The sequence below is a fragment of the Amborella trichopoda genome, chromosome 5 (assembly GCF_054954075.1).
Source record: "Amborella trichopoda isolate Santa Cruz 75 chromosome 5, AtrichopodaSantaCruz75HAP2 v2.0, whole genome shotgun sequence".
Classification (NCBI taxonomy): Eukaryota; Viridiplantae; Streptophyta; class Magnoliopsida; order Amborellales; family Amborellaceae; genus Amborella; species Amborella trichopoda.
The window spans coordinates 21,555,837-21,579,766 of record NC_142340.1 but is presented as its reverse complement, the minus strand read 5'-3'; the positions used below and the strand labels follow the sequence as shown (position 1 = coordinate 21,579,766).

Below are 23,930 nucleotides of genomic sequence, written 5' to 3'. Positions count from 1 at the left end.
GTGATATGTCTTTTGTGGCTTTGTAGGGTTCGTCAAGAGCCAAAAAATGTTTCCATGACCTGCTATTTAGTGATAATCAAAATGTCAATCGTTCCAAGCTGGTGTCTTTTCATTGGGTCTATGCATGTCGAGCACATATCTAGGCCCATGTGAACTACTCCCCATCAGAGGTTATTTTTTTGACGTGATACCTAAGTCGATTGTGTTTCTCTATCTTAAACGTTTGTCTGCTAGGATTTTCCATGGAACATTTGTGGGGGAAAAGCAGGAACATGATAAGTGTTAACGTGCAAAAAAAAAAAAAAAAAAAAAAAATCAAGAAGCAGGCTAAGTGACAAGTTTGCATTAGCTATCATTTGGCAAGCATTGTGGATTTTTGGTAGTGGAACACATATCCACTGCAAGGTTCCTGGAGATGAGTTTTGGTGGCCAGAGTCTAGTGCTAGTATATTATGTGTATTAGTTCTTCTCATTATCATAGTCTTCATTTTCATAACTTAGCGATTATATCAAAGAAATTATCCTAGTTACTTTTAGGGAAAATCCTGAAAAGATTTAGACCTAAGTGTTCATATTCATATATTTGAAGTTCCTCTTCCTCGAGAATAAAGGAATGTTCTAAAAAACGAATCAGTGAAGTGAATCATGCACCCATCGATTCAGATCTGGATCGGATGGATCGGCAATCCAGTCAAAAAAGAAAAAATATAATAAGATACTGAAATTATCGTCATCATCAGAGCCTAATTCCAACTATTTGGGGTTGGCTACATGAATCATGTGCTGTCATTGTGCTCTATCAAGGGTCATACCCTCAGTAAGACCATAAGTTCCCATATCTTTTCTCAAAACTTCCATCCATGTCCTTTTGGGCCTTTCCCTTGCCCTTTTAGAGCCTTCCACTTGAACTAAATCACATATTCGAACTAGTGTTGTATTGAGTTGACGGTGTACATGGCCTGCCCACTTATGTCTACTTTTCCTCATCTAATTGCTTATTGATGCCACACCTGAGTTCCCTCGAATGTATTCATTTCGAATTCTATCCTTTCTTGTCTTGCCACTCATCCATCTTAACTTCCTCATCTCAACGACACTCATCCTATAAGTATGTTGTTTCTGACCGCCCAACATTTCGTCCCATAAGGCAAAGCTGGTATCACAGTTATCCTAGAGAACTTTTCCTTCTGCTTCATTGGTATATGCGCGATCACATAAAACTCTGAATGCACATGTCCACCTCGCCCACCTAACTTTAGTTCTATGTGCGACATCTTCCTGAATCTCTCTATTTTCTTAGATTATCGATCTAAGGTAACAAAATTTTTTTGTTTTAGGTATTTCGTGATCATCAGTCTGAACGACTTCGTTGTTTCTACTCCTATTATTACTAATCTTGCATTCCATATATTCTGTTTTAGTTTGACTAATTTTAAAACTTTTAGATTCTAGAACATCCCTCAAAAGTTCTAACTTTGTGTTGTCACTACTTCTAATCTCATCGATTAAAAGCATGTGATCCACAAAGAACATACACCACGGTACCTCGCCTTATAGGTTTCTAGTTGACTCGTCCATAACTAAAACAAAGAGATATAGACTCAATGTTGACCGTTGATAAAAGGCTATTGTCACCGAAAATGCACTTGTTAAAACCAATGTTTGAAAATTCGGTTGCCCAACCGCCTAGGCTGCCACTTAGGCGAAAACTTTTTAAAAACTCATAGGCGCAATCTGGGCATGTGCATTATGCGTTTTGCTTCTAGGCACCGCCTAGGCGCTAATGTCTGGGCACCCGCCTAGGCATCGCTTCATGACAACTTGTGGGTAGTACAAAAAAACCCTCAGGTGAGGGTAAAATATGTAATTTTTCGCCCTAAAAAGGGGGGAAAAGGGTTTTATGGGGTATTTTAAACCCCCAATAGAAAATCCGTCGCCTTTAGGGTGAGAAAAATCCCTCAAAAATCACTCATTTGTCATTTATTGAAAGATAGATAAATTTTTTATTTTTTTGATTTCTTCCAAAAACAAAGGCAATAGTTCGTGGGTGGATTTGGAGCTTCTAATAGTTGATTTTGAGAACTTTTGGCGACCCAGTAGACGAGGTTTGTACCGACATCAATTTGATTTTGACATATTTCAAGTATTATCATATTTAAAAGAGGGTTTTGATTTTATTTTGCTACAACATATTATGTTATGTATCATGCGTTTTTTCTTTTACGTTTTTTTTCTTTTACGATATATTTACATGTTTGTAGTTAAAAGATTGATTCTTTTCGCACTTGGACGATTAAATTGAGCATATATTGTATTCTTTTATGAATAATTGATTCCTTTTTTGTACAATGTATCTTATTTTGATATTCAATTGTTTTTTGTTTTAGTTTATTTGATAAATAATTAATTATATGATATCTTAATGGGTTAAGTCTTATGATCCTATTGAACACCATGAGCGGTGACGCTGCTGATGCCATAGAGTTGTTTGGTTGATGAATGATGACTTGATGTATTTTTTTTTTGATTTTGCCTTGTTGACTTGTGTATGACTGTAGAGTTGATTCGTTTCTAGTATGGGCTTCTAGTTTCGTACAATGACATTCGGGATTTCAAGCATTTTAATGTCTTACAACTTACAAGTTACAATCTCTTTGAGACTTGTTTGATTGTCTCATCAGTAAATATGTTATGTGCTTGTACTCATTGTAGTATTGTATTGTTGTACTATTATGTTTTCGTCTATTTCATGATCACGAGGAGTTTGGGGCTCTAAAATTGCCCTAAAAACTCCCAAAGGGTATAAACCATGCCCTAAGAACTCCCCTATTTTTTATGTTTGGGGTGGAGGGGGGGTTTGATTTTGGTGAGGGCACCCAGTCCCTGGGCGCCCGCCTAGGCGGCCAGGTACCCAAACTGCCTAGGCGCTCGAATCTGTTTTATTGAGCATTCGTTAAAACCTTTATATTCTAGAGCATCCGTCTAAAGGTCTAACTTTGCGTTGTCACTGCTTCGAATCTCATCAATCAAAAGTATGTCAAGCGCAAAGAACATACACTACGGTACCTCATTTTATAGGTGCCTAGTTAACTCGTTTGTAACTAAATCATAGAGATATGGGCTCAATGCTGGCCCTTGATGTAGGTCTATTGTCACAAAAAACACACTTGTCTCTCTACTAGTTTTCTACATACTAGTTACCGCTCCCTTGTACATATCTCTCACCATGTCAATATAGCATCCAGGGACTCCATTCTTTTCCAACATCCACCAAATTAAAGATTATATGGAGGTCTTTTCCCTTCTCCTTGAACTTCTCAATAGATGTCTAAGTAAGAAAATGGCCTCAATTGTTGACCTCGCTGGCATAAAAGCGAATTGATTTTCTATTACACTCATTTTATGCTTTAGTGGTTGCTCAATCACTCTTTCCGACAACTTTATAGTGTGGCTCATAAGTTTGATCCCTTGATAGTTCGCACAATTCTGTATGTCTCCTTTGTTTTTTCCTTTATTCTTCTGGCAATTTTTTGTTCTTGATACCTTAATGAACTACGTAGTCAGCCAACATATGCTAATCTCTCCCGTGAACTTCCAACTCCCCCATGCACTTTCAAACATCTATCGAGATACCATCTACTCCTCAAAGTGTCTTTCTCTTCAGATATCCTAATCCTGCGCATGTATCTTTGACTTCTGCACTTATTTTTTGCCAAAGATTCCTCCTAGCCCTATGTTTCCATTGTGTTCGTCATTTAACAATTTTTTAAAATAAACTCTCCACCTTGTGTTGACCTCATCATCTTCCACAAGACCTTCTGATCCTCACTCTTAATGCATCTATTATGGTTTAGATCCCTACACTTCTTCTTTCTCATTTTTGTTAGTTTGAAGACATCTTTTTCACTTTCTCTTGTTCTCAGTTTATTGTATAGATTACAAGATGCCTTAAGTTTAACCTTATTATTTTCTTAGTGTTTTTCTTATCGTTTTTCTTAGCATTTTCATATTCTACTAAGTTCTGATTATTTTTATTATATTGCCAAGTTTTATGACGTGCTTGTTTTTTGCTAATGCCCTTTTGAATATAATGTATATTATATGATTTATAAATATTGAATATAATGTATATTATATGATTTATGAGTATTGAATATAATGTATATTATATGATTTATGTGCATATATTACAGCAACGTTAGTGGCTAGGATGCCTGGTGCCTTGCCAAACATGTCTAGGTTTGATTCTTAGCTCTAACATCCTTTTTTTATGCCGAGGCCAGGGCCTTGCTTGAGGGCCTCTGGAAATACGACCCCAACTGGAACTCTCAAGTGTTGGTTGAAGGGAACTCTAGTAACAACATTGCTTGGGCCTCAGGCTCTGCCCTGTACCCGTGGAGACTAAACAATATCTTTGGAGAGGTTCACCACATTTGCTCCTCTATCAATGTCTCCTGGTTATACCCTCAGAGAATCTAACACAGAGGCGGATGCTCTAGCTAGGGAGGGAGCCAGCCTCCACCCCTCATTGGGGCCTACAGTCTAGCTTAGGATTTCTGTTTTGTGGTTAATTTCCTGGCCCTCTTAAGGGTTTGTATTGGCCACCCAGTTCTGGGGAAGGCTAAATTTTGTTCTTGCTCACGATATTGTATCCTCTATATTCTATCAATATAAGTAGTCAACTTTATCCAAAAAAAAAAATTTCCTTTTTTTATGCTTAAGAAAGCTTGGATAGGTGGTTTAAGCTTAGGTATGTGGCTTTGGAGATGAAAAACAAGCGCTAGTTTAAAATAAAAGGGGGTGCTGTGAGAATTCGAGCGTCCTACTCCTCTTAGAGACCTACACGGGATACTAATTCGGCCCACCTTTGCGTTATAAAAACTAAACAATATATTATATTGAGATTGATGAATCGCCGATACCAACCAAGAATCGGTTTGGTCACTGGCACTCTCAAGTGCTGGTTGAAGGGAACTCTAGTAACACCATTGCTTGGGCCTCAGGCTCTGCCCTGTACCCGTGGAGACTAAACAATATCTTTGCAGAGGTTCACCACATTTGCTCCTCTATCAATATCTCCTGGTTATACCCTCAGAGAATCTAACACAGAGGCGGATGCTCTAGTTAGGGAGGGAGCCAACCTCCCCCCTCATTGGGGCCTACAGTCTAGCTTAGGATTTCTGTTTTGTGGTTAATTTCCTGGCCCTCTTAAGGGTTTGTATAGGCCACCCAGTTCTGGGGAAGGCCAAATTTTGTTCTTGCTCACGATATTGTATCCTCTATATTCTATCAATATAAATAGTCAACTTTATCCAAAAAAAGAAAATTCCTTTTTTTATGCTTAAGAAAGCTTGGTTAGGTGGTTTAAACTTAGGTATGTGGCTTTGGAGATGCAAAACAAGCGCTAGTTTAAAATAAAAGGGGGTGCTGTGAGAATTCGAGCCTCCTACTCCTCTTAGAGACCTGCACGGGATACTAATTCGGCCCACTTTTGCGTTATAAAAACTAAACAATATATTGTATTGAGATTGATGAATCGCCGATACCAACCAAGAATCGTTTTGGTCACTGGCAATTCCCGATCGGCAATTTCCATTTCGGATTGGCGCCTTTTTAAAGCACTAGGATAATGGAATAATTCTTCTTTTTTTTTTTTGGCCCCTTTTGGTGATGTGCATTTCATTAGCATTTTAGCAACAAGCAGGTGTTCTACAAAGTACCCTCCCACATGAATAGTGGTGTTTCGAGCTTGCAAGACTATAACTGTTCTCAAAAGAAAAAAAAGGCTGACAAGCCTGTCATTCTTCAATGTGTGTAAGAGGAAATTAATGGTACGTCTTAAATTCCATGCTCCCAAATGGAGCCTTGGATTCCTTGTTAAAATATATGCCGTTTTGGAGAAGCAACCTTGGATTTGGTGGCTTAATGAAGACCTTGGTTCTCATTAGGCACTGTGTTGCAATGGTCTTTGTCATGTGGTGCCATCTGATTTCCTTTTGTCTTCTCATTTCTTATGTTTTTTATTTCTTGCAATGTAGTATGTAAAAAGTCGCATCATTGCGTATAGTGTTAGGCAAATGAACTTTTCCATTTAGATAATCTGCAATATATAGATGCGAAACCAGTGTCGGAAAACGTGGACATGGTGTAGGACTTGCTAGGGGCCCAAGCTCGAGTCAGGGCTAACGGATTTGGCTGAGTCTATAGAGGCTTTGTCGAAGCCAAGCTAAGAAATAATAAAACATTGGGAATAAGAAATAATAAAACATTGGGAACTGGCCGAACTTGGCTTGTTCCCATGTGTTTGGTTCTGAACTCAGCTTCCTTCGAGTCCCAGTAACTTGTGTAAGTCTTGCGGAGTTTTCCCGCACATCCAAAATGCCATCCTTGTTTTAAGGTAGTTGTGTGCCTGAATTAATAGTGCTTGACCTGCTGTTGCTTGCAATGCTTTTTTGGTTTTAGAATTTCCTCTATCTCTCTATCATTGATTTTGTGATAGGCATCACTTCATTTTAACAACTAAAGTTAAATCTGTTCTAACAGGTTAGAGTGCTGCTGAATCGCGCACAAGAGGTTTCAAACCTTTGGGATGATGCTCCGGTTATTATCTGTGGAGATTTCAACTGCACCCCTAAGGCAATAATGAGCTTTTGTTTTTTCCTTTTAGATACTGTTTGCTTAAGAGGCCTCATTCTGAAACAGTGGCATATGCTTAATTCTGTTGGTAGTAGGCCCCTTAGGTTTGATACTGGATACTGTTCTTTTCATTACTTGCCTTGTTTCTTAACTTCATTTGTCTTCTTTCAGAGTCCACTGTACAAATTCATATCTGAGCAGAAGGTATGTAATCAATCTGAGAATTTATATATGGTTTTCATTTTCAATGGGATAACTGTATTCTCATAATATTTACCTCTGCAGTTAAGTTTATCTGGACTGGCAAAGAATCAGGTTTCGGGACAGTTTTCAGCTCGTCTCTATGATCCAATGCCCAATTTTAACCGTGGTTCTGCACCCAATTTCAGCTCCAGGCAAGAAAATTGTGTTTATCTAGGTTCAATTGTTTACGAACTTGAAGATTTAATTTCCTTCATTTTTCTGCAGGAGTCCAGCTCCCTTTCCTAATTTTTCTCAGGGATATTCAGAGACTCCTGAAATGGCGGTGAATATCAAGGTGGGGTTTCCCTTTGTAGAATGTAAAAGTAGTCTGGAAAATTCATCTTTAAGAGACAACTCTCTTCCCCTCGAAAGGATTGATTCTTCTGTGCAAGGAAAAACTGGCAAAGAAGGCCTTGGGAAGCAAGATCATAATGAGAATCAAAAAATGTCAGATGCATGTTCAGAGGGAAGAAGCGAAAAGGTTTTGTTTGAAGGACATAATGAAGATAATAGAGGTCAACCAGGTTCCTTTGAACGCTTTGAAGTAGCACCAAATGACAATGAGAAGACCAGCGGCAATGCATTTATTGTGGGAACTGTAGATATTCAGGCGAAGTATCCAACTTGTACAAAAGCATCGTCTTGCGGAAACGAATTGGACTCTCATGCTCATATAAATATCTCAGAGGATATATCAGTTGACTCAGATCTCTCCTCTCAAAACCATGAGCTGCCCCAGAGAAATTCATGTCCATCATTTGAAGTGAGGGGAAGTATTGCACCATCAACAGTGCTAAAAAATGTTCAGAAATGCGATGAAATACAAAATCTGAATGATGGTCAAACTTCCTTTTCTAGAGAAGGTAAGATACATGTTCCTCAGGAAAGAAAAGAGAAGGTACCCTTACAAAAGAGAGGATATTATATACTTCACTTGAAAAGTTGAACTTCAATGAAGCACCATTTTATTAATACTAGATCTATGAAAATTTGCTCTAGATTTTAATTTTGCTTGACCCTGTAGGCTCTCTAATATTACATCCATTTCAGGTGACTGTCGAATCTTTCTTGCCAAAGAAAACACGAATCGCTCGTTAGAATCAAATATTCTGAAGGATGATACCAGCCCTCCACCTTCTCATCAAGTAACCTCATTTGGGAAATATATTTCAGATGCATGTACTTCAACTGATGATATCGTGGACCAGGCATCAATCCAGCTGTCTGGTAGTAACATTAATAAACCTATGAATGAGTCTGTGAGTTCCAACAGTGAACTGGAAACCCCATATTCACATGTGGAAGAGGAAGAATTCCCATTTGCAAAATCTGTTTTCACAAATGGACTTGACCAGGATTCACCAGTAATTTGTGATCAAGAAAACCAGCAGCTTTTGTCAGAACCAGATTCTTCTATTACTGAGGGTGCCAGGATTCATGACTCGAGAGTTGAGGGGAACCTCTTTGAATCGTTGTCCAAAGAGATGGTACAATCAGAATCTGCAGATGAGTTTATTTTAGAGCTTTCAGGATCAGATTCTTTATCCATGAAAGGAGGAGCTTCCAATTTCCAGGAGCTTAACACAGCATCTTCTCTTCAATCAAATGTGGATCTGGGGAGCGTACAAGTATTGGAGGATCCCTTTTCCATAGAACCTGGGCCTGTGGAATCAGACACAGTCCCTTACGATCCATTTTTGTGGACCTCAACAGAAATAGAAGCAGCAACAGGAAATGCAGAATGCACTCTTCTCGAACATAACTTGAAGCTTAAAAGTGCATACACAGAAGTTGAGGTAGTTTATTATGGCTGTTTGATGCTGTGATTCTATTTATTATTTCATTTCCAATAATCTATAATCTGGTTCAGTTAAAAGCTCAACTTTCTTTAGCTATTGTTCCTAAATGTTCGTGGACTATTTGCTCCAAGTACAATGTGAGCAAATACAGTGGCAAATGATAGTTTCAGTTGAATGTTGACCTAAATCTTATTGATTTGCCATATCATGCCTATTTGTTGGATTCTTTCTTGAGGGTGGGGACGTGTGTCATCATGTGGCTGCATGATCTTGGTCATTTTTGTCTTCTGACTGTTCAGCAAGCATACTATTATTATTAAATGTCATGTGTAGCAAAAGCTTCTGACACTAAACATGAGTGTATAACTGTCTAAGCATTTGGAAATCCAATACTTCTTAGTACTGGAAAAATATCAAAGAGCTGAACATTTAAAAACAATAAATGTCCTTGAATATCAAAATAAAAGTTGAATGCGTTAGTGGAAATTTTGCATGTTCATCATTCATAAATACCTTTGTGTTGTTCTTCTTCACAATGTGGAAGTACTCTCCGATAAGTCCTTGTGAGAGTGAGGAATGGACAGGTGATCTCTACTACTGCTGCGTTGTAGTCATTGGAGCATGTAGAGTTTAATCTTTTTTGGTTTTTCAGGTTTTTTCTTTTTGTATGGATTTTCTAGCTGCTGATTCTGGTAGCAGAGGAGATGGAGAGTTTTGTTTTTGTTGTTTGGTAGAATGAACATAACTGTATGACTTCATGCTTTGGAGTTCTAACATTCTAAGGGTTATGCTTGATAGGTGCTTATCATGTGGCTCTCTGTTTTGTTTTTTTCTTTTTTTGATGGTTCTAGATAATCGTCAGCGTGTCTGATGTCACTGGGGCTAACTTAGCCAAGACATCATCCCCCAAGCCTAAATCAAATCTGGACTAAGGCAAGGCCAGTGTTCCACAAACACATACAGGAAGAGCAACCAGTCACACAAGGCACGCACATCATCTACCGAGGGCCATAACCTGCTCTTATGGCTTTGTACACTTGGTTGTATAATCCACTGATCACCTTCATGTGTCCAAGCAACAGGTTTATATTTCCTGTGTATTCACCCACACATTATCCTTCCATTAAGGCCTTTGCCAAATTACTACCCACCACTTGGTGAGGTGGTTAGGAGGACAACCCACATGGTTAAGGGGGTTTAAGAGTTTGGCAGCCCACTTCTCGGGTCATTACTATTGGTGCTTGGTCATTACACAGCTCTTAGTATCCATTCAGCCCACTACATGTGCACTCACTCACTTTCACATGACCCATCATGGCTGTTGCACTAGCTGATTCCTCAGGCAATTACACATTTCAAATTTGAATCCCTCACCTGACCATTAAGGTCAACACATCCTACCCAGCCGGGTGTGTTGTCAGCCGCATTTTCAACATGGTCCATGCCCATATTCCATCAGGTTGTTGTGCATTTGTTTAACCAACTAAGCATTAACTTCTTGGTCTTTGTGGTTCACCGAGTCCCACCAACTATAGCCATATTTTTGCACCAAGGGCTGTCAAAGTTAAAGGTACACTTCCTCATTTAGGTTTGTCGGTTGAATGAACTGACCCCCAAGGAGAGATATCTAAACAGTCCCAAGTAGCACAGGTTCGTAGAAGATTTGTGGGTCCTCTACAAAATATTCTGTTGTTAAGGGGTTCTTCTTGACCTATTTAGCCTGCAAACCTGGCACTAAGTAAAGGGGTCTGTCATGCCACCCCCACCATAACTTTGACGTCCTCATCGGATACTCGTCTTACACCCTACTTGTAATGGACAGAGCCCCTTGCTAAGTCCATCTCTCCCTTGATCAGGTCCATTGCTGCCACCAAGTTTGTCCACACACACCCGAGTGTCTGAAAACCTGGAGCAACTAAGTGACTTCTTGAAATCTTGTTCGAATTGGCAAATTGCCTCTAGTAAGCAAACTGGACTGATTTTCCATAGTGTGATTTGGTCCATAAAAAATAAAAGAAAAACTGGAAAAAGTAAAAATGAAAAAAATAAAAAATAGTGTGTTGAGCCATCAATCCAAACCTTGACAAACTTGCCCCGTTCCCTGACAGAACCAGGCAAGTCCAAAGAGAAGACTGGTTAGCGGTACCAACAAGGAATTGGGTCAGTCTGGATCAGTGTATCAAAAAGCGCTAGGAGGGTCCTAGGCGGCCTGAGGGGCCTAGGCCGCCCAGTGCTTAGGCGAGCGCTCAGAACTTGGGTGGCTGCCTATTTCAGAAAAAGTATAAAACATACCAAATTACCAATATACCATATTCCAAGTTGAAAAAAAAAAATCAGACGTCGAGAAGAGAATTTTGATAATCCATATTGTTAAAATAGTAAACTGTAAAAGTAAAACCATACAAGTGTAGGATATAAAAGTCAACACTGAACACAACAAAAATATACAGAAATTTAGAAAATATACAGTCTAACAAAAGTCAACACTCATGACTCAACACAACAGTTAACAGACTCAACACTCAACACTCAGCACCAAGAGGCAAGAGTCTTCAGTTGTCGTCATCATCATCATCAGAGGGAATATCAATCGGGCAAACCTCATCATATACATCAGAGTGGAGGCCATCATCATCAGAGTCATCTCCCTCTTCAATATAATGGTTGTCCTCCTCTGTTTCTTCTGAATTTGCCTCTTCCTCCTTCTCTTCTTCTACCTTCCTCTTACTAGTATGTGCATTATGTGCAGATGAGGTCGTAGGAGTTTTGGCTGCTCTACTTTTTTCTTTGTGCTTCTCTGAACTCAAATATTGTATAATTTCCTCCTTGGTAGCCTCAGGAACATTTTTATACGGGGCAACATGCCCCTTAATACCCGCAAGGTGTTTTTTAAACCGATAAATGCCCCCATTAGTATTCTTTCCACAATAATTACATTTAATACGATTTTTATCACTTGGATTCGTCTTATAGCTATACTTCCAACCCGGATCACCACTCCGACTAGAACCTAGAGAAGATACTTGCATAGAACAAGGCTTATTTCCATCCTTTTCTGGTTCTTCAAAATTCAGAAAATGTCTAATCTCATCCCGAACTGCTTCAGGAACCTTTGTACAAGAAGCAACATTACCTCTAACACCAGTAAGGTTGTTTTTGAATCAGCTAATACCGCCATTGGTATCTTTTTCACAAAAATTACACCTTATATAATTTTTATCATTTGGTTTTGGGTTGTACCCATACTTCAAACCCAGATCACTTCTTCTAGAAGTAGCAGAAATAGAAATAGATCTATGACAAGGATTTTGTTCTTGTTTTTGTTTTACATAACTTATAGATTGATTACTCCTCTTTGATAGCTTCAGGAACATTTTTACAAGGGGCAATATCACGACGCTGCCCCTTGACCCTTACCGTACATGCCGGACGGCGCCAGACTGCAGGATCGCGACCGGAGGTGGCGAACGCCACTCAGGTGGGAGTGGCTCAACACGTTTAGAAATGCCGAATCCCAACAAACCACGAAAGAAAATAAAACTCATTCACCATGCTCCACACAAAACTGAACAGAATAAAACCATAAAACCATTTTATATTTATACATTCTCCAAAAATTCTTTACAATTATGTTCAAGGCACTACAGGCCTGACAACAAGATTACAACACTTCATCAAAACAACTTTGTGGCACAACCACCAAACACTTACTATTAAGAAGTTCCTTTTCCATGCACCGAGCCTTAATCGCCTGCCACAAATGTCCAGTTGCTCGCTCTCAAGAGTCTGAGGTTATCACTCTACATAAATGAAAATAAAAGGGATGAGCTAAAAGCCCAGCAAGTAGATCAGCACCATTGCATTCCAGCCTATATATAATGGCATTTATAGACATTTCCAACCTCGCCACCCAAATTTATACAGTAGTCACAATGTGGAGTCATGCATCACCAAACATTAGCACTGTAAGAAAAAGTATAATTCAGATATCAGTGCCCTTATAGATTCAGGGGGCGCGACCCTCTCTGTTATTCACATTCACATCCTGGCCCCATTCCTATCATTGGGGTTGGGGTAAGATCATAATTGCCAGCATAACTTTCTTATCATAACAGTATCCCCTAACCAATGGGTGTCCCATTGCATAGTGGTCAGTATAACAGTCATATCATAACAGTATCCTACTATCAATGGATGTCCCATTGCGTAGTGGTCAGTATCACAGTCATATCATAATAGTATCCCACTACCAATGGATGTCCTATTGCATAGTGGTCAGTATCACAGTCATATCATAACAGTATCCCACTACCAAGGGATGTCCCATTGCACAGTGGTCAGTATCACAATCATATCGTAACAGTATCATAGTCATATCATAACACATCTAATCACAAATGTATACATGCATGCTCAAGCATTCATTCACTCATGCTTTGCTATTCAAGAATTTAGGCGCATTCATAGTATCATAAACATGCATATTCAGTTCTTTATGACAGATAATTTCAGTTTCTTTATGAAGGGGTTTAAGTTTTATTCAGAAACATATGAATCGGTGCACAACTTTTTATGAATCATACAACAGTTTGGGATTCACTGTCATTCCCATCGGTGATATACATATGCGAATGGAGGTATAGTATCCAATTCATAAGAAATTTCAACTCAATTTAAACATCAACGTGAAATAGATCTATATATCCTTTAATCAAAGGAAATTGGAAGCTATTTGAGCATCATTTGATCAATCATGAGTTTAGTGCAAAAGGGGCTGACTACAGTTCTGAAATTTCTGCAATTCTTACAGTAACATGTCTCCATAAACAGATGTGTAACTTCCAACCTATATGGAATTTTGATATGGTTTCAAAACCAATTTTTGAGTAAACACATCTTTGAAATGGAGGTGGTTTGAGAGCATTTGGACCTCATTTGACCAGTTAAAAGCTCAACACAATAGGAGTAACAGTTTCTGGAAATTGCAGCGATTCATGACAGTGACATACCACACCAACAGAAGTATAGCTCCCAAATTATGGGGAATTTTGGGATGGTTTCAAAACCAAAGTTCGAGTGGAAACACATATCTTTCCAATAAAAGCGGTTTGAAGGCATTTGGACCTCATTTGGTCTGTCAAAATCTCAAGACAACAGGAATGAAATTCTGAAATCTGCTGAAATCTGATAACAGTGACATGCTCTCACAAATCGAAGCATAGCTTCCAAATTAGCAGGAATTTCAACTGAGCTTAAACACCAAAATCAAAGTAGACACATGTATCTTTCAAATGGATGTGATTTGGAGCCATTTGGATATCATTTGATTAGTCAAAAGTTCATTACAAAAACTTGTAATTTCCCTGGAAATTCACACTGTAGTCATTGCACATTTCAAAGAACAATCGAATACTTTCAATTTATGATAGTTATCAACATGAAACCTTTTTCATCTTACATTAGATGCATAGGAACACCATTTCACAAATTTTCATGGCCAACGAAAAGAATTTCAGTGCTCATTTTATCATGCAATTGAAGCCCAAATTTTCTGGAAAAACAAGACACATGTAACCACATTTGTTTTCACAATTCACATGTATACTCAATCTTAACCTCAAGCTTATTTTCATGCTTGCATAACGAAAGACATGCAAGGTGTTTGATCCACTTACTTGGTGTACAATGGTGTCCCCAAATCCCTCACACAGTCCCCCTTCAAGTTCACCCCAAGTTCTTCCACAATGGCTAAAAAGGGCTGGAAGTTGGCTTTCAAGGGTGAGAAATGAGCATGGCGTGGGGGAAAGAGAGAGAAAGGCTTATATATCTCTAGGATGGGAGATGGCAGGTTTAGTTGGCCAGGTGGCACACATGTTTCATACAAATAGGACTAGCGAGTGGAAATAGCATGCAGAGGACAAATGGCACCTAAGGGGCATGCATGGCTCGGCGGCATCGCGCCTGGTGGCACTCTTTTTCTCTCTTCTTACAGCCGCGCGCATTCTCTTCTTACCATCGTGCATTTTCTCTTCTTACCAATGTGCACGTTCCCTTCTTACCGCCACGTGCGCTTACTGCCGTGCGCGCCTACTGCCGCGCTCCTTCTCTTTCCTTCTTTCTCTCGCCGTGCACTTCACTATGCCGGGAAGATCTAGGTCCTTACAGGCAACATCCCCTTTAATACTGGCAAGATGTTTCTTAAATCGATTTATTCCTCTTTTTGTATCTTTTTCTCAAAAATTGCATCTAACGCAATTTTTTTCATTTGGATTCGTGTTGTATCCATATTTCCAACCCGGATCTCCACTCTGACTAACTCCTGAAGAAGACATCTCAAAATAAAAGAAGCAATCTAAAAAATGCACTTACTATAGTTATTCGAACTCCAAACTTTGAGAAACACTTCGATGATTCGATCCAATGAAATGTAGTTTTTTGGATGTTTCTTTCTCTCTAAAAGGGGTTCTTGTGGGTTTAGGTTTCAAATGAACCTAAAACCCATCATTCTAAACTTTTATATCTTGAAAAACAAAATAAAAATAAAAAGGTACTTTTCCGGCTCTGGGCGGGACCTAAGCCTTAGGCGGCCGCTTAGGTCTGAGCATTGAGCAGCCGCCTAGGCTCAGAACCGCCTAGGTGCTCCCAGGGACCACCGCCCAGTTTGGCCGCCTAAGCCTGGGGGTTGCCCTCAGGCCTTCTGAACCGCCTAGGGGTTGGGCGGTCCGTTTTTTTGAACAATGGTCTGGACTGGTTCGTAGTCTAAATCAATGGTTCGGATCGGCATTTCCCCATCCACATTGTTGGATTTTGAAACACTACATGCTCCCATAGTCAAGTTTGCCACTTCCACCATACTTGGCTAGGTTGTCATGTCCCACGTAATCACCATGACGAATGCTTCCTCATGTGGCTCTCAGGAGGAGGGTCTCACTCTAGCCTTACCACAGGTCGAGTTATACCTTCAGTATTCTTGCAAGTTGCCAAATCTCCTCTTCTCCCCAGTCATACTAGGTGGATATTCCCTAGCCCCCTTTTTCGGTCTAACCCCATTATGTTGCATCACTCTCTCACTGTTGGAACATGAAGGTCCATTCTCACTTTTGATTAATAATATCCTTATGTTTTTTGTAATATCCATATTTTTCTTTCTCTTTCCATATTTTCTCTAATTTTTCCTCTTTTTTTTTTTGTATTTTCCCCTTTTTCAAATTTTATGACCTGTTTGATAGGTGAACCGATTCTGTCAGGCCTGTCTAGTTGGACTAATAACGTCATTGGTTTGGCCACTGTCATGAAAGTAGTAGTATGTAACTTGTGCAAGTGCATATTAATTGTAATTTTCCTTTGTTTTTCTTATTTTCACTACCAGGATCACTTACAAGTATCCAAATACATTATAAAAATCAATAAAAACACAAAGAATGCCAAGGATTCTCAATAGCTGCCACTTTAACAATTCTTTATTATGCAAACAAAAATTGTGTAAACTTGATCTTGTGAGCAAGAAACATAAAGTGCAGTAAATTGAACAAGATTCCAAAAGATTACCTCAATTGGACTTGATACACCCTACTACGGGTCTCCTCCTCTGATGGTGCACAGGATCATGGTCTCTTCTTAGATCTCACAAACTATGGGAAGCTAATGCTAAAACCGTACAATGGATGAGAGCATGTGGAACACTGGCTCTCTTCTTTTCTCAATGTAAGGGGCATGCCCCTTTTAGGTGTGCCCCCCCCCCCTCCCTTGGGTTCCTTAGAGAGCTTGAGAGATAGAGAGATGAGAGAGAGAAGGTGGTGTGCCATCTAGGGGAGAAAGAGAGAGAGAGTCTTGTTGCGTGTAGAGGGATGGTCCGCCATAGAGATCTTTTATAGACCTTAGGTTAGGGTTAGGGTTAGGGTTTCTAGGGTTTAGCCATCCTTATGGAGATTCGATCTTGACCATTGATCAATGGAGACCTATGGGGTGAGAGATATTTTCCTTACAATCCATACATCAACGATCATGATCTAATGGAAGGTGCTAGAACTTTATCTCTCAGTTTCTTTAACCTTATCCCATCAAATATATAGTTTAGAGAAGAATGCAATACTCTTTCCTTTTATTTTCTTTATACTCTTACACATGCCTATTTGAAAAGTCAAAAAATCTTTTCATTTCAGAGAACTTCCCTTTTCAAGTCAATCAATTGAATGACAAATTGCATGTCTTAACAAAATGGGAAGTTTATGGACAATGTGGGGTGTGCCATCGATGGGGCCTCTAGTGGTCCCCATGCACTTCCCCATATGCTCTAATTTGGTGGGGGCCATGGAGTATATTGGGCCACCATGTGTATTAATATTTTTAAAATTAATGAAATGATTTTTAGAAAACGTCTACTATTTAATTTCTCTCTGAATAATTTAATACTGAAAGTTCAGATTAAGCCTATTTATAAATCTTTTTTCAGAAAATAAACTATCTTGACTATTAAAAAATGATTTTATCAATCTAAAAATCATTTATAGTCAAATTAATTATTTTTAAGTTAATTATGGGATTTGGATCCAACTTTGTTAAAGAAAATACGAAAATACTGAGGCATTCTATCTTCTACTAGAGACCATGAACAACTCTCTTTTTCTCAAATTGGCTCAGTAGTTCCCATGACCCAAAATGCATCACAGAGGTTCATGATTGGGCTACCAAAGCCAGCCAATGAGTGAGGGGACATAATCCTAGTCTATGGATTACAAGTTCCCCCTAGGGACAGGCCTGGGTCGCACAGACCTATGCACATATAGCGCAATTGGTGCATGGGGGTTATCTATCGTGCATGTATATGCAACACCTTTAATGGTGTTCACTTCCCAATACGGCTATCATATGTACATGCTGTGTGATGGTCATGATGAGGATTTGGCTAACTACCCTGGGCATCTCCGACTTCATCAAGGGGTAATCCTGCTAACCCTTCGTAGTTGTGCTCTGTGCCCAAGTATCTTAAGTTTTAATACTCAAGTGGCCTAGCTCATCATGCCTAGTTTGAGTCTTTGCATCAATATTGCCAACTTCGGTCCCTGTTGACCATAATCTTTTGGACTGTACTCCCACTGGAGTTATCATATGGCTAGTCATAATTTTACATGCTCTTGTAAGGCCTTTAAATGGCCACATAACCCCAACAATTCCATGTCAAAGAACATTGCTTTGAATACCTTAAGCTGTGGAACCCTAATGGTATGGGTTGGTGTTTAGGCCACACGTGGAGTTATACCATACCTTTTTAAAACAGGCCATGTCATCTTATAGGGTTATTAGACTCACCTTGTAGGTGACTGTGAAGGATTTGTGCCCGTCCATGAACCCTCCCTCCAGTAAGGGCATCAAAGGCTTTACATAGCTCTTCCACATTGGCCTCCATTATTGATCTGAGCCTCCAAGGTGGTAGGGTACCTGTATTTGAAACCAACACCGATGATTAGTTAAAGAATACTTAGGGTCCTTAAACAATTCGTTTTAAGGAACTTAGCTTAATAGCAAGCTATGACCATCTTGGACCCCTTTCATCGTGATTTAATCCAACCCTCTAGGTGATTGACATGCTATAGGGTCCAACATCACCAACCATGGTCACTGAAGCACACTCTGATACCAATTTTCATGGTGGCTAACTTTTCATGTAGCCAAATTATGTAGGGACTTATGGCCTCATTGAGAGTATGACCCTTAATAGAGCAGAATGAGATTTGTGTAGCCGACCCCAATTAGTTGGGAAAAGGCTTTGACAATGATGATACTGGCTTGAACACTTACAGACATCTAAAATTATAACACGAATTCATAAAAATAAACCCTAATACAATCTTGGATCTTCACTTGCATGCTATTACAATTCTTACAATCAAATAAAATACAGTGCATGAAATTGAATCAAGAAACATGGAGCCATTAAAATACAAATACCTTGCCAAGGATTACGTCCAAGGACTTCTAACACCCCACACTAGGTGTCCTCCACCGATGGTGTGGGATCACGACATTCTAACCTTGTCTCACATTAAGCGAAGCCTAGGCAAAACCCTACTCAAGATAGGAGAGCATGAGATAGCATGGGATATGGCCTTTTTTCATGACCTAGGGTTACTATGGGCTAGGGCGTGCCAACCCTTTTTGGCTTGGGTGTGGCCCCCTCTTTATTTTATTTCCCAACACTAGAGAGAGAGGATAAGAAAGAAGAAATAAGAGAATGAGTAGGGCATGCTAGCCTAGATAGAGAAAGAGAGAAAGAGAGAGAGAGAGAGCCAAGTGTGTAGAATCCATTCCCCGAGAAGGGGTATTTATAATGCAAAACTAGGATTAAAAGGGATGTGCGAGAACCATTATCCCTCAGTTTCCTTAACCTTATTCCCATCAAATATTTGATTATGTAAAATAAAGTAATACATAATATTGATTTCAATCAATCAAAAGACTTTCCAAAAGAAATCAACCACCCTTCTTTCTTCCATCCATAGGAAACTTCCCTCTCAAGTTACTTTGTGAGAGAGAGAGAGAGAGGAAACTTCTAACCTTGTCTCACAGTAAGGGAAGCCTAGGAAAAACCCTACTCAAGATAAGAGAGCATGAGATAACATGGGATATGGCCTTTCATCCTAACCTAGGGTTACTATGAGCTAGGGTGTGCCCCCCTTTTATGGCTTGGGCGTGGCCCCCTCTTTATTTATTTCCCAACACTAGAGAGAGTGGATAAGAAAGAAGAAATAAGAGAATGAGTAGGGCACGCTAGCCTAGAGAGAGAGAGAGAGAGAGAGAGAGAGAGAGAGAGAGAGCCAAGTGTGTAGAATCCATTCCCAAGAAGGGGTATTTATAATGCAAAACTAGGGTTTTGGGTTTTAGTGTTTGTTGTCATTATGAAGACTCAATCTCGGCCATAGATCTTAGAGACCTGTGGGGTGAAGAGATCTTAGCCTTCCGTTCCTTAGATTAGCCATCATGTTTAAAAGGGATGTGTTAGAACTATTATTCCTCAGTTTCCTTTACCATATTCCCATCAAATATTTGATTATGTAAAATAAAGTATTACATAATATTGATTTCAATCAATCAATCAAAAGACTTGCCAAAATAAATCAACCACCCTTTTCTCTTCCATCCATAGGAAATGTCCCCCCAAGTTACTTTGCGAGAGAGAGAGAAAGAGAGAGAGAAACCTTAAGGAGGTTGGGCATGCCGCTCATGTGGGGCCCCAATCGCCCTAATTGGGCTCCACATGGTGGGCCCAACTAAATATAGGCCCTCACACCCTCAAGTAATTTTAGAAATTAATAAAATGATTTTTAAAGCCAAATAATAAGTATTTTTATTTTCTCTCTAAATTAATTAAATTTAAAAATTCAACTTTAGTTACATAAAAAATTATTGAGGTAAAATAAAATATCTAAAGGGTTCTGAAAATTCATTTTAAAATTCTAAAATTCAAATAATACATTAAAATATATTAAAATGAATTTTGATGGGAATTGGATCCAAAAAGTCAAAGAAAACACAAATATACTGAGGCACTCCACCCCTTCTAGAAATCTCATCCTTCTATCATCCTCTCAAACTGACCTAACCGAATGCACAGCCCACTACCCCCCATCGCAGGGGTTCATGATTGATCCATCAAAGCCTAGCCAATGAATGTAGGGATCACGATCCTAGCTAGTTTCTTCCCTGAGGACAAGTCCAGGTCCCATCTGGCTCACACACTCTCTCATAGGATTGTCCAACACAATCCAGTGTTGCAAGAAGGCATCTCTTCTGTACATGTACATGACATACCGCAAAGGGCTGCTTCCTGGATGGCTATATAGTATACATGTCGTGCGATGGCAATGATGAGGATTTTGGCCCTCATCCTCTCCGACCAACCACCGCACACATGGGCCACACAGTCCCCTGGCCAGCCACGCTGGGCATTTCTCCGACCTCATCAAGGGATGACCTTACAAATCCTTATCGGTTGGGCCATATACTTAGTTCTGTGGGTTTTCAATATGCACACGAGCCTAGCCCCTTGAAACTTAGGTGAGTCATGGCATTAGCAATGCCACACTGTCCATCCGAACCATATTCCTACTGAAGCCATCATATCATATATAAAGATTTTCAATAAATGCTCTCAGAAGGCTTTTAAATGGCCACATAACCCCAACATATCCCACTTGGTGTGTAAAGGCCTTACAATCTCTTCCTCACACACTCTCATCCCCTATTACTGAAGTATATCTCACTTACTCTCTCCTGCCCATTACATTACACAAAACTTGGTGGACACCTTTGCCATCAATCCTTTCATTAAGGTTTCACGGATGTAGCCTATGTGGGAGACACAAAGCCTCTCTCTTTGGTGCTCAGATCTCATCCCGATCATGGCAGTAGTCCATCTTGACATTCTTGGTCTTCTTCTACAAATATGACCTTTTAGTAACACAAATCACGGACTTCGTTGTCGTAGAAGATCTTCATGCATCCTCGTTGCAAGGGGTCATACGTCAGCAGCTTGAGGAAGTTCTTCAATCATGCCACTTCTTTAATGGCTAGACAACCTAACCACATGTTTGGGCTTCTCGTGGGCACCATCAGAATACCCTATTTTGGCTGCCCCATTAACCATAAACAGCTATTTCTACTGGGATATTAAGTCAGCTTGATGCCTTTGGCATTTCAAAATGGAATTCCTGTATATCTAAGCATCCGAGCATCCAAATGTAAATGTGGGACTGCACCAACTCCCACTCAAAACCAAAGATGTATGCACTAGGTACTCTCTAAATGTCCCTCATGGTCACACACCATGAGCTTGTTCAACAAGCCTTATATCACAATATCCCTTGCCTGGGTTTTACAATATTCAAAATTTTTCCAAACAGTGGGGTCAACCACACGCGTCTCTTGGTTGTTAATCCATACAAAACCAAGTGATCTTATCCGCACAATGTATGTCAAGGAAGCCAAGCATGATGGCATCCTGCAACATCCGCTATGGTTCCTGGTCTTAGGTTGTTGAGGATTCTAATTATCTAACTGTCAGGTCACACACTATGGGTATCGAAAACATCATGTCTCCCATTTATATTAATTTTTTTTTTCAAAACTCAATATTTTTCCCTTTATTAAAACTCTGGACTTGGTATAATTTCACAAGGAATAGTTTTAAAATAACTCGACGGTTTGTTATGACTTTCACAAACTAGGTGGACCTTGTAAGATTAAGAGGTCTTTCAAAACACATCATATTGGTCTAGTCTTTTCAACACCAAAGGCCCTTACCTAATTCAATTTCAAAAAGACAAGTATTTAATAATTGAAAATCATTTTACCACATTCACTTTAATTTCACCAAGTCTTGTACTAGCCATAAATGAGTCACAAAAGCCCATCTATGATTTTATCGAAAACAAAAGCACGACTAAAATAGACGGTTACCAAAACCTGAAAAATATAAAAAATACACATTTTCTTAGCAATTTGGAGAGCCTAAGATGAGATCCTCATCTCATTGCAACACAACATATCACTGGATATTACCGGGAGGAAAAACAATAAAAACCGGGTTCTGTCAAAGCATACAAAATGGGTGCATCACTCCCTTTGTTCTATATGTTGAATGAGGCATATGTATCTCTACTGTTTAATACTTAAGCCATAGACCTTGATCAAAATACCAAAACAACATCCCCTTATGTTTACTACCTTAAGTAGCTGACACATAAGAAGGCACATATATCTAAAATTTAAACCCGGCACTTTCAAACTTGTAGCACCTATCAGCTAATTTCCTTGCGCTCTATACATATACCCAAAACCAAACAAGATATTAAAAAAAGAAAGTATGAATGTCAGGTTAGGCTCAAAAAGGCTATTAGTTATTGAATCCTCTTTCCCTATATAACCTAATCATGTAATGTAGGGTAAATTTTATGCCTTTTGACTGCTCAAGCCATATAGTGTGGTACTGGGCCTCCTTCAATACTTGCTTGTGCTTGTTGATGAACTTATGTGGTCTTGAAAGAGCATACAACTGATGAACAATCACTTGGTCATCATCTACACATGTTGAAGCTTCTAATTCTGCGGCCTTTGGATTCTCCCTTACTCCTACAACAAGGAAATACTCTTCTCCATACCATTACTCCAAAGTTGACACTTTTGATTTTGCCACTGTTCTTGGGGTTTCTAGGCTGCCACCAAGTCTCTCTACTGATCCCTTCATTGCCCGAAACTAAGAGAAATCAAGATGCCTTTTACAAATGTGACATGTATTGCATATTTCTACTTTCTGCAGTTTCCAGACTGAGCACCCTTCACATAGGGTGTCATATCTCCCCAACATTGCATCACCTCTTTCTGAAACTTTAATATCGTAAACTATACTCATTGCACACTATAAAAACTTAGAATAAGCCTGAAATGGCTTTCATTCACGAGTAAAATACGTGACTTGACATGTCACACCTTTCGATTTACAACAGAATAGAACATGAGCATCCTTTGATGAAAATACATTCTCTCAACACTCATACATAATTTCTCTCTCCAACTTTTTTGGTCTAAAAACAGATTCAAAAGTACAAAATAAAACTTAGTGCCAGCCCCCAAGCAAACATTTAGTGGGTCTATGTATTGGATACATTCACGTCATAGTTCAGGTCAAACAATAGAAAACAGGTTCTTCAATAAAATAGTCACTTCTCTCAATCCACAAAGAGTTTCTCCCTCAAGGTTTTTTTTTTTTTTTTTCTTGTTCTGAAAACTAGACTAGAAAGCCACAATACATCATGATGTGAGCCCCAAATAAAGTTTTTCTACAAGGAGATAAATCGGTGACATTCACATCACAAAATAAATTCTACTACAGAAATTCAGTATGAGCACTTTTCAGTAAGTTTCCTATCTACATGGAGTTTCCCTTTCAAACCTTTTTTGTTTAAAAATAGATTCAAAATTACAACAAATAGCTTTGTGTGGGCCCCATATCATTCTGTTATGTTTGGGTATAAATCATGTCACACAAAACAGATCAGGCTGCAGAAAATTCAGAATGACCCTTCTTCAATAAAGCAAGATCTTCTCTTAATGCCCATGGAGTTTCTATCTCGCATTTTTTTGTTAGAAAGTAGAATCAAAATGGCAGTATAAAAACTTTATGTGGGCCTTAAAAAATTCTGCTAAGAAAGAATATAAAACCATGACACTCACATTACAGAAACATCCAACGTAGCA

The 23,930-nt window shown here is 39.2% G+C and overlaps 1 protein-coding gene across 2 annotated transcripts in view; it reads left to right on the top strand.

Moving 5' to 3' along the window:
* Positions 1 to 23,930, top strand: part of LOC18444703 (DNAse I-like superfamily protein) — an 81,112-nt gene that overhangs the window by 45,561 nt on the left and 11,621 nt on the right. For both annotated transcript variants that reach the window (XM_006854867.4, XM_088866358.1), the window contains exons 9-13: positions 6,544 to 6,636; positions 6,808 to 6,840; positions 6,922 to 7,031; positions 7,105 to 7,742; positions 7,930 to 8,675. In XM_006854867.4, the coding sequence (XP_006854929.3) occupies positions 6,544 to 6,636; positions 6,808 to 6,840; positions 6,922 to 7,031; positions 7,105 to 7,742; positions 7,930 to 8,675 (1,620 nt within the window). The remainder of the gene's footprint in view (positions 1 to 6,543; positions 6,637 to 6,807; positions 6,841 to 6,921; positions 7,032 to 7,104; positions 7,743 to 7,929; positions 8,676 to 23,930) is intronic.